A 15,273-nucleotide genomic window follows, 5' to 3' on the forward strand; every position below is an offset into this window, starting at 1 on the left:
CGAGAAACTTAAATCACAGAAAAGGAAAAAGGTTAGAAAAGAGAAGACAAAGCATTAGTAGAAGTCAATAGGCACTAAAAGTATATAATCAAGACAAACCAAGAAGACTTGTGATGAAGGTTTTTGTTTTCCCTGCACTGAGTAATAATTAACCTGAAGCACAGATGTCCTACTCAATAGCATGCTGCCAAGGGAAATAACACAGGATTAAGACAAGAAAACAGTTCACTTTCTTTCTTTTCGTTTGTTACTGTTGTCTTCCTCTCCTCAACCTTCCTTCCTGTCATCCTTGCTCTGTATTTAGCAACATGCTGCGCTCACATTTAAATGCAGCCTGCATCTATTTCCGGACAGCATAGCAAAACAGAGTGCAAAACAAGTCTGGGGAAGCATAAAAACACATGTAAAAGCTGAAGGAATTAAATGCAAAGTGAATGGTGAGGCCACCAGGTAAAAGAAAGAAAGAAAGAAAGAAAGAAAAAAAAAAAAAAAAAAAAAAAAGTAAACCAAGTTTCCAGGACAGAAATATATAAAAAGGCAGGGAACAAAAATAGGGTACACTGAGTGTGTGCAATAGCAGATTTAAAAACAGCTGCACGATCTAAAAGCTGATTTCAGATCTTCGTGTTTCATTGGCAAGGTTGAGCACAAAAGAACCAGCAAAACACTTCCAGCTATGAACCTACAGCCTATAGAATAAGACTACTGATGATGGGACCACCATTGTGATGAGAGTTTCTGCTGCTCTCCTCTTCTCTCTGTTTCACTCTCTGTGTGTGTGTGTGTGTGTGTGTGTGTGTGTGTGTGTGTGTGTGTGTGTGTGTCTGTGTCTGTGTGTGTGTGTGTCTGTGTGTGGAGTGTGAGTGTGAGAAGCCAAGAACAGAGGAGAAACATACACAGTGAAACAAAGAACAGAGGAGAGAGGCAGAGACAGTAATAATAACGAGATGAAATGAAACCGTGCACATATGTACATTTGTATATACACATATATATTTGATAATACTGCCATCTCGCCTTTACTTTCACATTCATTTTCATGCTTATCTCTATATAAATGAGGTTATAGCCAAAAATGAACATTCACTAAGAATTAAAATATTCAACAGAGCAGCTTGGATTGCAGTATTTGCATAGGGAATGTTAATTCTTTGCTATAGATGCCAATACTTTCCCCTTACCTGTATATAGTAGCAAATAGCCGTTTGCTATTATAAAACACTCCTTTCAGCTGCTCCCTTGGGCATCACGGCAGGTAGCTCCACATGTTTGATTTGGCAACGTTTTTATGCCAAATGCCCTTCCTGACATAACCCCAAAGGAGATTTGTGTCTCCAGCTGGAATAGCTAATATATTAATATTAAAAATCTCACTTATATAATGTTTAAAGCGAAGCTTCCTCAATATAAAATTTATTGCAGTGAGAAAATACCTAGGGCAACATGCTTTAATCCTGTTAAATGAGCTCTGTCTCACCTCTATCATTCACATACGAAGTGTCACATCAGATTTATAATGAATATTAAAATGTAATATTAGCCAGAGCCCAGTTTACATAAAATGAAGCAGCCCCATTGACTGTTTGGAAGCACTGATTAAAAAGGTACTGAAAGAAACCACACTGTTAAGAGGCTCTACCTCAGCAAGCAATCGCACCCAATTCAGTTATAATGACTAATGAGAAACCACTGCACCACTAATATGCACGTTAATAAACAACTTCTTAATAATGAATTATGCACGATTGCCTGCCTCCCTTTAGCTATGCTAAAGAACACATTTTCCAAGAGGAACAGTGGCCACAGATGTCTAGTTCAGTATAACAGAAATAAATAAGTAGCCCTAACACCACCAGGTAATCTAAACTATCTTCTTTGTCAAAGACAACATAAATAAATGAATGCATTACCACATTAATACATCATCTACACCTTATCTACAGTCAAAAATCACATCAGTAACAATTATGTTTGGAAATCTTGTTATATACATGTTCTCATTGGTGATACAGATAACCCGTGGGTACAGCAGGCGTCCAGATGAAGTAGAGATCAAACTGCAGCCACACAAGGATGAAGAATAAAAACAACTCTAAAGTATAGCTAATGTCAACAGAGAAAGACTAGTTTCCCTCCCATCCTTTGGACATCACAGTGTCAAAAAATGTGAACAACACCACTGATACTGACACTGAGGACAGACAAGTAAAAGATTACTGACTCCTGACTGCCACAGTTCCTCAATCAGAGCTACAAAACAGTGTAAATATATTTCATAACTTCAGAATAATATCAAAAGAATGAAGTTACATTCACCCCAAATAAGACTCGTTTATGGACTCTTTATCTGGCATGTCCTGCTACCTAAGAGAGCTCTTTTGCTAATCAGGTCAAAAAACAGTTTAGCCATTAAGAACACGTTACTTATGAGACTCTATCAGTTTTGTTCTATTATTTTGTTCTATAGCCCCACGACTGACTAGCGACCTGTCCAGGGTGTACCCTGCCTCTCGCCCTGTGATAACTGGGATAGGTGCCAGCCCCCCAGTTATTTAATGAATCTTACGAACTATCACAATGACATCAACATATCCAACTTCTGAAAGTCAAAATCAGAGACAGTTGATGTTGTTGGATATGTTTAAATATTGATACATTGACTCACCCTCCATGGGAGTATTGCTGTCTGGACGATTGGCAAAAACTACATCCACATACTCCAGCTGCATCCTTTGTAAAGAACCTTTCAGACCTGACACACACACACACACACACACACACACACACACACACACACACACACACACACACACAAAGGAGACTAAGGGTTACTGAACTGACAGACTTTTTTTTTCTCCTTTTTTTACTCATGTAATGTTACTGTGATGAACTATTTCACCGTTTCAAGAAAAAATTGAGTTGCTTTGTAATTTTAAAAATTGTATATATCAATGTCTCACCTTCAATAATATGTTTCCTTGACAGTCCTCTCTCTGTCTCTGCTCTGATAGGATAAAACACATACACATCAATCCTAAACTGTACTGTTAATATGTTCTTATGTTTGTATATAAAAAAAACAAAACAAAACAAAAAACCCACAAAACCCCCACTTCATTTCTTTTTTGTATCTTAAGAAAATGAAAAAAAAAATTTTCTGAAATTGTTGGAACTTGAAGTAGGCTTAAAGTCAGGTTTTTAATTACTTTTGACCCCTGCTGGGTGACAAAAACACGAGATCCAAATGCACATTTTAAGGCTGTTTAAAGTGGGTCAGTGCACGCTCAGCTGTTCAGCATCATTATTATGATCCAAACTCTGCTGGAGAGAGACGGAGCACAGATTCTACATTTGGAGGAAATGCTCAAGAACGAGAGAATAACCTCTTCCCTATCACAAGACCCAGTTGGGCAGCCTCTGGCATGCAGCTTGACAACCTCTATCTTTCTCTTTTCTCTGTGTGTGTGTGTGTGCATGCGTGCGTGCGCACGTGTGTCTGTGTGTGCTATAAAGTAGATTTCTTTATCCCCTACCCTCTCTCTCTCTCTCTCGCTGCAGTCTCAGCAGAAGAATTGGCTCTTCCATTGGTTGTTACTTTTTGTGACATGTTGTTGCTCAGGTTGTTAACAGAGTAAATGGACACACAAAAAACAGAGAGAAGGAAACTTTCTTTGGTGCAGAGAGGCGAAGGTATAAAATGATAAACGTCACAGACAAAAGAAGACAATCTTGTCTTTTGTAGCTTTTTGAGTGACTTAACTAAAATGCTAGCCTAATGCTTTATTTAAACAAAGCTAGGTGCACACTGAGGGCATCTGTGTGTTTTCTAAAAAATCATTTTAGTGAATATTTTATTTATGTGACCCAGAACAAGATGGGTTTGTGTTAGCGAATTATCCTCAAGATGCCCAGAGGTGTCTTTAAATACTGTTGGTCCCTGTTTTGCTTGTACTGTGCACATGCACAGCTTTGTAATACAGAAAGGAAAGAAGAAGACAGAAAAACAAGGCAGGATTCAAAAAGAGCTTTGCAAATATTCTGTGAAGGAAGTGCGCTCAAGACTTTTTTTTTGTAAACACACAATACATTACTGAGATTTTGTGAGCAAAAGTATGTTACAGTCCATATTATGGAAGTTCGAGTTTCTTACTTACTTTCCTCCCCAGTACAGTTTAGTTGTAATGACCAAGCTGGATCTCCTAGAAAGTGCAGAGAAAGTGGGATCAGGCAAAGGTAGTGAAACACTGTTTTACTTAGAGTCCCAGTAAGCCTCTAAAGAGTGACAGTGAGCCTCTGTGGGAAAACCGCAGGACCATAACTAGCCTGTAGTCTTCATACCACAGTGCAACATGCCCTCAGTAGATAAAAGACCAAGAGCATTGCAGCTTACCTCGCTACCATGTCCGTTCTATCACAGATGTTTGAATTCATCACTCTTTGCTTTATTCAAAAGCACAATCTTGTTGTTCCTTAATGTTTAGTCACACTGCCGGACTAATGAGTTCTCCACACAACAGATGTGAAAATGCTACGCGTATCTCGCTTAAGAGTTTTAGTGACATCCTCTCATTTCACATCTGGTGTGCTGTTAAATCATTCTCTTCTTACAAGGCAGCGAAAGCAAACAAGAGTTCTGTTTTCACCGCATTAGCATTGCAAATTAAATGTAGGAGCTGTGAGAGTGTTTGCAGACTTTAGTCACATGTGACGAATCAATACATGTCCTACAGCTCTGTGTTATTCGGCACTGGGAGCTGTGCGTCATGTTAATGGTTTTAATTCCTCAAAATATGACCAAGCATTGAAAAGGGGATCATCGCTTCCTCTTCTTTCCTCCACTTGTAAAACTTCTCTCTGCAAATTCACGACAACACTCATAGGCTGGTGTAGTCAGCTCAGTACATGACACTGATCTGCATAATCCAGCTAATGACTAACGAATACATGCTTCCACAGCTTCAAAATATGGAGTGACAAGTGTTATTGTTACGGGATGCTTCCTGTTGCTTTCAGGTCATTTCAACTGAGCAACTAAAGGTTGTGGCTTCATCTCAAATATGTCAGGTGGTGATCCCACAGTATCCCATCACTGTGATTGGAATATTCAACTTTTTTTGCGCAGCTTCTTCCACACTGGGACATTTTACACACACATGCGCACATGCAGTATAAACGCGCAATATATATTTAACTTCCTTTGATGTTACTGTAACTCCTCTTCTCCCTGTCTTCTACAGAGTTGATCATTAATAAAAAAAAAAAATGAGCATGTTTAAATAACTCCATAAAAAGCTGTGTCTGTATGTGCGTGCTCAGAGATAAATGCAGCAAAGCAGACATTTAGCTTTGTTAGATGAAATAAAAGTAAAACAATGATAACAGGAATTCATGATATATTTTTTGGTGTTTTTTTCAAAACTTTGACACAAAACACAATTGGGGGAAAAAAAAAAAAAAGAAACATGCAACACACACACACTGATCATCCTTCTTCATGTTTCGCTCTCAGGCAGAAGTGTTGAACCAATCATACATTTTAATGTCACCATTACCTCCAGCATTTCTTCTTGATGATGTTTCCTAGAATGATTTCTGCCCTGCAAGACAATATAAACGAAGCGTTATTAAATTACACTTTGAAATCATAAACATTTCTTCCACAGTATCGGCCCGCAGTTCAGCGAAGAACAAAGAGGGCCTCGTGCAAGCCAGTTTGTTTGTGAACGGGGGCCGGGCTGGGGTGATCGTGGAAGTGTTTTTATTGGGACTGCAGTGCTTGTTGTTGCATTGTGAGGCTAATGGAGTATGCTTTCATCTGTGAGGTCACAAATAAAAGGACCTCAATAATGAGACCACTCATCCGAATGACTTCAAAAATGGCTCTTACTCCGGTGCCCCGATATTCATCTATCAAGAGCGTAGCAGACGACATAAATGGTTGTTGAGAAAAACAAAGAACAGACACATGCAAGAAAATTCAAATGATTCTTTCTGTGTGACATCAATAACACATACTGTAATAATAATATGGTCATCTCAGGCTAACAACTTTAGCTGCCAGCACAGGAGCCCCATCCACTTGCTGTTCATCTTGTACATGTGGAGCTGCCGGTCAGAGGAAAGTTGGCTTAAAAGGTAAAGGAGCCAAAACAGCTTGTTTCAGACAGCGGATGAACTGAACTGCAAGGTTCTTTGTGAGAGTTAAAATAAAATAAGGATAATTTTCATCTAAAGTTACTCTACTTGAGACCAAGAATAAAAAATATGAAGTTGGAAATGAACTCAATAGGCCCCCTTTAAACAGCATCTTTGGGTACATTATCAAGGATTAAAAAGGGTTATTTTCTTGAGGTCCAAGCTCTCGCATCTAGTTTCAAATATAGGGAATGTAATGCACATGCCTTTTAAAAAAAAAAAAAAAAAGACTTGAAAATGATGACATATATCTAATGTCTGGGATTCTTCTGCGCTCACGAGTGACCACACTAACCATAACATAACATAAAAGCACTTTGGAAGGCCACAGTGAGACTGGACACCTGCATCTGATTACACAAAAACTCAATTGCACAAAAAACACAGGTTTGTATAACACCCACCTGCCGCCTGCATACACCTCAGCTGTGTCAAACAAGTTGACTCCACTCTCATAGGCAATAGTCATCAGCTGCTCTGCAACCTGGCAAGAGGTCAAATCACACGCACACAGAAAAAAAAGGGGAGGATACAGAAAGGTCAGTTTGCACAGTTTTCATTTTACCAAAAAAAAAAAAAATCTCTTTTTGAGCGCCTACTGATGAATCGGCCACGAGGGAGCTGTATTATTCTTGCATATCAATATCTTCCTTTTAAATATTCATGTGTTTCCACGGATACAGTGTCCAAGATTTACCACATCTCTTTCAAAGTAGAAAAACATGACACATCATCAACCCGTGCAGCTTCGCATTTCATTTAGGAATCATTGCTGAGGAATTACAGCCAGAGGGCTTCCTCAGAGTATTATTTAACCACAAATGATCTTTCTAGAGCGCATATAAAAAACATAAAAGACCACACCATCTCAAGAGCAACTTGATGACACATCATCTGGTTTAGAGAGGGGGGAAAAAAAGGCCGCTATTATGACATTAATTTAAAAAAAAAAAAAGAAAAAGAAAAGCTGAACACAGAGTGAGGAACAGAGAGCTCCCACAGTGTCTATGCAACCCTCTAAAACTGACCGTCAGACATTCGCACTCACCTTCACTCTGTTGGTCAGCTGGTCAGTTAGCTTGGTGTAACAACCTTTATGTGAACCACATGTGACAATGAAGTTACTCTCATTTTTAAACAACGGTGAACCATTGCAGCGGCATTGCTTTTGATATCTTTTGATTCTTGCTTCACGTGGAGGTTCATAACAACTATGAACATTTCTACTATGAAGATTTCCATTCTTACAAAGCAGAAATAGAGCTGCGTGTAGCTGTACTGCAAGTCTGTTGATATTCAGATTTTATTGAGAGGGTAGGAGCACAGAGTGATTATCTGTAAAAAAAAAAAAAATCATTTGACTCCATGATGTACGGCTGTACAAACTCATGGTTCCTGCCAATGTGTGTGTTTCTGTGTGTGGCATGTGCGCAGATATTTCTCCATATTTTTTGCAGACATGGCGACCATAAATCATCTGACTGAGATCCAATTTCCCTGCGGTGACTTTTATTACATGGAGGACTTTAAGTGAATTTACCATTTGTGGAGTTTTGTGGTGACACAAGCGTGTGCGGTGTTGCGTTTGTGTTTGCATGTGTGCATGAAATGTGTTTGTCTGGCTTTGTGCAAATGCACATACAGTATGTGTTGGGGTGTGTGTGTGTGTGAAGGCAGACAGCGGAGGCGTTGTTTCTAGAAGAATGAGATAACGTCTCCTCTGAGAATCGGCTTCAGCGTTACCTCAACCTTCTCTTTGCAACTAGCACGGACTGGATAGCAGCCGGAGCCTCTGTGTGATAGTGTTACAGTGATAGTAAATTTGATTTTATTAGTATCTATTAGTATCTAACAGTCCTTTGATGAACATACTGAAAGCATATCCCCTAATGTAATACAGAGAGGCAATAAAATGAACTTCAACAATAACAACAGCAACAAAAAAAAGAAATAAACCAGAAGTCATAAAATTTTTTTCAAAAAAGACCGAAAAGAAACAAAGTAAAAGTCAATAAAAAGTGTGTTTGTAAACTGATTTAAGATGTTGTAGCCACATCGCAGCTCCCACATGGGCTTTTTGCTTGGAGCCAAAGCTGAATACAGTCAGTTATACTTTAAAATCAATTTTTAAAGTATAACTGTGAGCCCCGGAAGACATGCTTGTTGGGATAATGTGATGTCACCTGTTAGCAACAGCAGCACCTGTCCTCAATGGAGAAATTGCCAGTTGTGGAACATCTTAAAATGGCAGAATTGATCTTGCAGCAAAGCAGGAAGCCGCGTGATGTTCCTCTACAGCGGGAAAAGGCTTAAGGAGAAGAGCGAGCGAGGCATTTCCTATCTCCTGCCAACACTGAGTAGTTTTAGCTGCAAAAACTACAAGAAATCTGAAGAATAGTGCAGCTGCTGACTCTTTATCCTAATGGTACAGTGACAAAGACTTCTGCATTCAGAACCACCTGGGAGGCCTTTGGCCTTTATGCATTATGCTATATCTAAAGAAATAAATTGGTTCTGAATGTGTGACATTTAAAAAAGCCTGAATGAGAAGATGGTTCCTTTTGTTACAGATCCACCAATCCAACTTATTTCTCTCAGTACCAATTCTGATACTTGGATTTGGGGGGAATCCTGTATAAAGAACCAATTCTATCACTGCAGTATAAGTAATTAATTTTTCCTTCAATTAAAATCTGTACCTCACCTCCTGTGAACTCTTTGTAATAATCTTTGGGGAAATGAAGCCAGTGATGGGATGGTAAAACCTGCCTTGCTTCAATGAATATAACTGAATGATATTATGGTGTGATATTACCGTAGTCATGAATGAGGAAAACTAGTCCAGTATTTCATATTGGTGCATCCCACAAACCGTATATAAAAGATGGATGTACCACCATGACATCAATCAACAGTGGTTCAAAGACTCTTGTTTTGATGCCTCAACATTTTGGACATCACCTTCTTTAGCATGAGGAGTGGAACTGACTGAGAAACCAAGAAAATACAGTAGGCATTAGATCTACCTGTTATGGTCCGGGATTTGGCTGATTTTCAGCCTACTTGGCCCGGACCAATGAGCGCCTGGTCAGCCTCCCACATGTCCGATTATGAGCCGCTGCTTTCATGCGTGCACAACAGCCACAAAGCATTGCAGGCAAATAGTTGCATAAAAATGTTTATAGCAACAAACCTAATCAGGTACTTAAATCGTCATCAAATGACCATAAACAGGGACATTTTAAAGAAGCTAAAGTTAGCCAGATATCATAGACAGCTAAAAGCCAGCAGTCTTGGTGTGAGCCTCCGTATGAGCAGTGAAAGCATCAAAGCACTTCAGAGGAAAATTATGGAGCAAGTAAAAAAGAGAAAAGGGTTGATATCCTGTTATCTGGTGAAAATGATGTGAGTACCTGGCATATGTTTTATTATATATCATATCATTCTCACATATCATTTTCAAGTCATTATTTATACTTTACCTCTTTCCAGTAGCAAAGCACTTTATTTTTAGAGTTGTTCAAGCAAGAGAATATCCTGTTACTTAGCCCAGTTTGAAGGAAATTATGAAGTTTAATTTATGTAGGATGCTTCAGCCTTCCATCTACTTTAAAATGCAAAAGTAACTGACAGTCCAGCAAAAGGTAACAAAATCCAAAGGCAGGAGGAAGCACAGGTAAAAACACAGCTGGGTGGGACAACCTGACAAAGGGCAAAGGGTGACAACGACAATAAATACAAACGGCAATGAGGGAACAGGAAACAGGAGGGCAACACAGCTGAGACTAATCATGAAAAACCAAACAAGGGAAATAAATAAAATATCAAACACATAAGACCCAGGTTACCAAAATAAAACAGGATATACCCATACAGGAGGAAAAATAACTGATGCTTGAGACAAAAGCACAGAAAACCAGGGAAAAGACAAATGGTTCAAACTAGGAACCAAGAACAGAACCAATACACCAAGGAGGAAAAAAAGCACATAAACACAAATAGAAACTAAACCAAGAATCACAGATTTCAAAAAGAAAAACTAAAAATCCTCCAAAACTCAAAATCCCTGGGTAAGCAGACTCAGGACCATAACAAACAGAATCCATTAATTATTCTTTTTTTTACTTTGTTTTTTGGGTTTTTTTTTTTTTTTTTTTTAGAAATGCAAGGTTCAGACAAGGTTCAGTGAACAGCGAGGAAGGGAAATAAAGGACGGACAGAACAGTGTCCACATTTCAAAATGGCTCATTCAGTCTGTGAGGCCTGGACTGCCATCAGACAAACAGAGCAGAATGAAAAGATGGAGCCGGATAATGGAGAGGTTAAAGAAAGGAGACGTCACTTAAGGAGAGAAAGATTTGGGAAAGAGCGATGACAGAGAATATGAACAGCATGTTCTGCCCCTAACTGGTCTCTGCTGAGTGCAAACAGGGAAACAATCTCTGCCAGATCTGCCGGGCGCGCTGCAGGCTAATTTTCAATAAAGTGAATGAATGGTGGGCTGAGGTAAAATGATAGATGGAGGATGAAGGATGTGGTAAGGAAGAAGCTAGTGGACGAATGACATAAATGGAAAGCAGCGACAACTTAAAACTGATATTTTTTTGCTGGTAGAGTTAGAAACATGCAGAAGAGAGCATTACAAGGACAGACAGATATAGACCCAAAAACCAGAACATGGGCGACAGTTTCTGGGTGACTGGAGCTTGATGACCGGTAATGCGTGATGAGTTTCATAACATGCTAACAGGCCAGTCGCTGTCAAAAAGAGCTCAAAGTGACATCTGCAAAGTCAGAAAGTTTGTACTGGTGTTGAAGCGTCACCGCTTACTCACTTCTGTTCTGACTTGTACACATTTTAGACGAACTGAATGTGAGTGATGGCCTTCAAGCGGTGGGATGCTGTTTTTAAAGACAAACACAAACTGCAGAAGCAGCGGGTCTATAAAATAAAAACCTTCACCTACAGGCAAACACTGAGTCACTGTAAAGTTGCAGGAACACATGGGTGGCTACGCTTCAGGCTTCTGTCCTTGTTTTTTCTTCAGGGGCACAAAAGGTGGAAGAGAATCAGATTTCCATAGATGGAAAGAATATACACTTTTTTCTTTTTTTAATTTCCTCACACAACCTCAGAATCAAGGCCGCAGCAGCCTCCCACGTACTACCCACACAACCTTGAGCGAGGATTTTTATGACTGCGCTGCCTCCTCCCCTTTCAAACTCGCTGCATCAAAGTTGACATGAACAAGAGACCCTTTCTTCAAATTCACTTTATGATTTATGGATCCACTTTTGCCCTTTTTTGAATGAGTAAGCAATATCAGCTTGCTAACCCCCACACTAATCTGGACTTTCTGTCTGGGAATGTGTTATTCTTAAGACAAGAATATACAGTAGCAGAAAAAAAAAATACCCCTTCACAGCACGTTGACAAGACATGCTCCCCAGAAGTTAACTGTTAGTACTGGCTTTAGAAAGTCTAAACTAATATTTCTGTCTTCCAATATCAATAAAGCTGTATCGTCCTGGCAACCAAGGAAAAAAGTATCTTTCAATTGAACTTTTTCGTGACCACTACAGAGGACATAAGGTCTCAGACGATACTGCAAATATTGGAGTTTTACGTTGTGTTCATGCACTGTACACTTTCTTCTCTGTTTGTGTGCCACAGTTGTTGTGCATTTCTTAATGAGGACGGGAACACTGAACCCCGCTGAGGACGTTTAGTAAATTTAGGGCAGACTTGATGACAATGACATTGAACAGGGCACTAGAGGACTTTTTAACCTACCAGCACTGCATGCAACGATAGTACTCCTGCTTTTACACGTCCATCGAGACCCTCTGTCTGCCCTAACAGCTTCCTTTTCTGGCTCTTTCTACCGTATCTCTCTACACAGATCGTGAGCACAGAGAAATGTAAAAAATTTAAAACCACGTTTCACACGAGCCAGCCAGCATTTCCCACAACAGTCGCAGCTGTCACAGCCTGAAGTGTCTGAGCGATACTACTGACATTGAACTGGGGACATTCAGGATAATGGAGGGGAAAAGGGTGCTAAGCTTTGAGTGAGGGTACCATGTGAGTTCACAGCAGCAACCCTAAGGAAAGAAAAATATTACTCTTACATAAGCTTGGTGCTTCTGCGTACCCCTGGGTGAGCGCTGTTCTCTTCTGTGTCAATTTAAGTGTGCGCATATGTGTTCTTATGTGTGAGTCCGTATGTGTGATGACCAAGACCGGGACCCTAGGGGCAACATCACAGCACGTTAGAGTTTATCAGCATAAGTGTAAAAGAGAATTCGGTGAGCACTCATAGCCATCGTGTGCTGACCTTTTCGACTCTGTGTAGCATGAAATTTTGCAATTCCAAACAAAGCGAATCATCAAACGTGAAGTCTCTGTGAAGGTTGTGACTTTTAATATATTAAAAAAAAAAGCACTACACAATGAAAGTGCGGGTAATTGAGCCTGTGGGTATTAGAGAGCTCTGTCAGCCAGTCAGATGTATGGGTTGATGAAGGTTAACTCTGACGCCACTCTGTTAGGAAAAAACTGTGTGACAGATGCCCCCACAGTCACACTGACAGCGCTTTAGTTAACTTATCGCTCTAACTGTTGCCCAAAAAGGAAAATCCCTTCACCTGATTACATTTTTGTTGCTTTGCCTGTGACATTTTGTACGATTGATTATAATTAGCAAAACTAACATGCCTGGAGAAGTGCACAGCTGCACCTGCTTCAGAATCATACAGACTTTCAAATAAATACTACAGAGTAATAAAAACACAGGAATTATGAATCCTTATTTATTCTGACTCAAAAGAAATATGCATTTTTTTAAAACAAGCACTAAAACAATGGAGAACAGAAATGGCTACGGATGGCCGCTCTTCCTCGAACGCTGCCAACTTGTCTTGGCCTGCAGCCTTTGTGACTGTGTTTTCAGTTTTGAATTCGGCAACTCTTTTGGTAGCAAACGGGCACTGATGTGAGGTAATTTTAAGCTACAGTGTTTGTTGTGGCTCACCATTTCTTAGTTTCCTGTAGCAGTGCATTTGGAGCCGTGTTGCTGTTCCATCCATAAGTAAGGCGGGTTTCTCTATACAGCGTGTTTCATTACATATAAAGGACCAGAGAGCATATCGCTGACAGGCAAAAAAAAAAAAAAGTTCCGCCATGATTGAATTAATTAGTAACAGAAGCCACACCAACTTGTCTAATGTGCCATGTAACTAAATCTGACACTCACTGTATGTTCAAAGCAGTTATCTCATAGGATGCTAGGTACACATATACAGTACAGTAGTGCATTAGCAAAAGCAGTTACTAACGTCACCTGATGTAATCAATGAGCAGACTCCACTGACACTAAGTATACATGTAAAATATAAGAAAGTGTTTCATACCTCGTCTGTTATCTGTCCTCCAAATGTCACCCATGTACCTGGAGGGGGGGGGGGGGGGGGGGGGGGGGGGGAGGCAGAGACATTTCATCATTAGGGAACATTTCTATACTGTCAGCCATTTCTGTCAGTGTCTCTCTGTGTGTGTTTGACATTGTGAAGTAAACAGAACTAATCCCAGGGCTGTGACACCATTCGAGGGAGGCTGTCAAGTTCCCAAGAGAAAAATCTGTCCTGTTTAGAGCTGTTGCTCAGTACTGAAGTATCACCTAGTGTGGAGCCCCTGATAGCTCTCTCTGTTGTTACTGATGACTGTTTGTGTTTGCTGTGCCCATGCATATTTGGAAGACCTTGCATCCCCCTGTCCTTATGTGCTTTTGCCTACGTGCGTGTGAGAATAATGACCGAGCATCTGACGCCGCGCTCCCGATCGTCCCGCAAACAATACCGATAAGCCAGACAAAAGGCTGAGCTGCCACAATCGGAGGAGACACTAAATCCTTGGCACATTCCCTCAGGGAATTATGCACGTAGCTTTCTATTCACTGTGTCAAAAACAGTTTTAGCTATCTAAAACGGTCCCACTCAGACAGACAGACAGTCAGGAGCACCTTTTTATATCAGGAAAGTGTCTGGTGCTCACCTGTTAATGCAAAAAAGGCTTATGTGTATTTTGGTAGTTGCAAGAAAATCTGGGCTGCCTGACAAGATATGAGGCAGTTCACCTGTGAAGTTTGGCAGCAGGTCCATGGAAACTGTCATCACAGATTTTTTTTATTTTTCTACACTGAGGTAAAAGGAAACTTCCAAAAAATGGACTGTGTCACATAAAATGGTGAATAAGCGTTACACAACTTTGTGCTTGTCCCAGCTTTTTCAAAACGTGTTGCCTACATCCAATTCAAGACATAAATAAATGTTCCAACCGAAACACCAAAAAAACACCTGGTGGGACATTTCATAACTAATTATGTTTTTGTTAGTAGTCAGTATCTGTGGAGAGGGTTAGCACTTTAGCAAATAGTCAAACAATTTGCAAAAATGTGAGGATTGTTATCATCTGTTGTACATAATATCATTAAAACATAGAGAGAATCAAGAGAAATCTCGGTACCCTCTTCCCTCATTTGTGAAGAAGACCCCAAGATAATTAAACTCCTCCACTTGACTGTAAACATTTTGCATTAATACCACTCATAGAGGAGGAAGACATTTCACAAACTGACTGGTCGCAGCACCACACTCGAATTCAGTGAGCTCGTTAGAACGACCCATTCTTTCACAAATGTTTGTAAAAGCAGTGGCAATGGGACTGTAAACAGCACTGCTTTTGACCATACAGTGCAACTCCACACTTTAGACTCAGAACAAGTTCAATCAGTCAGACAATCAATAAGTAAATGAATTATAGTTTTACATTGGACTATATAAAGGCCAATTTCACTACATTATAGTAAGGATTTCAAACATATTGCCCAGTCATACTCACTGTAACATGCTGTATATAAACATCTTAAATGGATCGCCCAAATGATTTGCGATTCTGGGGCTATATTAAAATGAATTTTAAGCTTGATCAGTTTTAGCACAAATGTAACTTTTAATAAGTCACAGGCCATGGTGTTTTCACCTATCCTATACCCAGTGAGGATAATAATGCCACACCTT

General features: G+C 39.8%; 1 protein-coding gene across 3 annotated transcripts in view; it reads right to left on the reverse strand.

Moving 5' to 3' along the window:
- kcnab1a (potassium voltage-gated channel subfamily A regulatory beta subunit 1a) overlaps window positions 1-15,273 on the reverse strand; it is a 111,926-nt gene that overhangs the window by 9,425 nt on the left and 87,228 nt on the right. For all 3 annotated transcript variants that reach the window (XM_030743803.1, XM_030743802.1, XM_030743804.1), the window contains exons 3-8: window positions 13,609-13,646; window positions 6,600-6,679; window positions 5,553-5,597; window positions 4,155-4,199; window positions 2,961-3,004; window positions 2,666-2,752 (exon numbers count right to left, since the gene is read on the reverse strand). In XM_030743803.1, the coding sequence (XP_030599663.1) occupies window positions 2,666-2,752; window positions 2,961-3,004; window positions 4,155-4,199; window positions 5,553-5,597; window positions 6,600-6,679; window positions 13,609-13,646 (339 nt within the window). The remainder of the gene's footprint in view (window positions 1-2,665; window positions 2,753-2,960; window positions 3,005-4,154; window positions 4,200-5,552; window positions 5,598-6,599; window positions 6,680-13,608; window positions 13,647-15,273) is intronic.

Source organism: Archocentrus centrarchus, chromosome 13, assembly GCF_007364275.1.
Source record: "Archocentrus centrarchus isolate MPI-CPG fArcCen1 chromosome 13, fArcCen1, whole genome shotgun sequence".
In the NCBI taxonomy this organism is placed as follows: domain Eukaryota; kingdom Metazoa; phylum Chordata; class Actinopteri; order Cichliformes; family Cichlidae; genus Archocentrus; species Archocentrus centrarchus.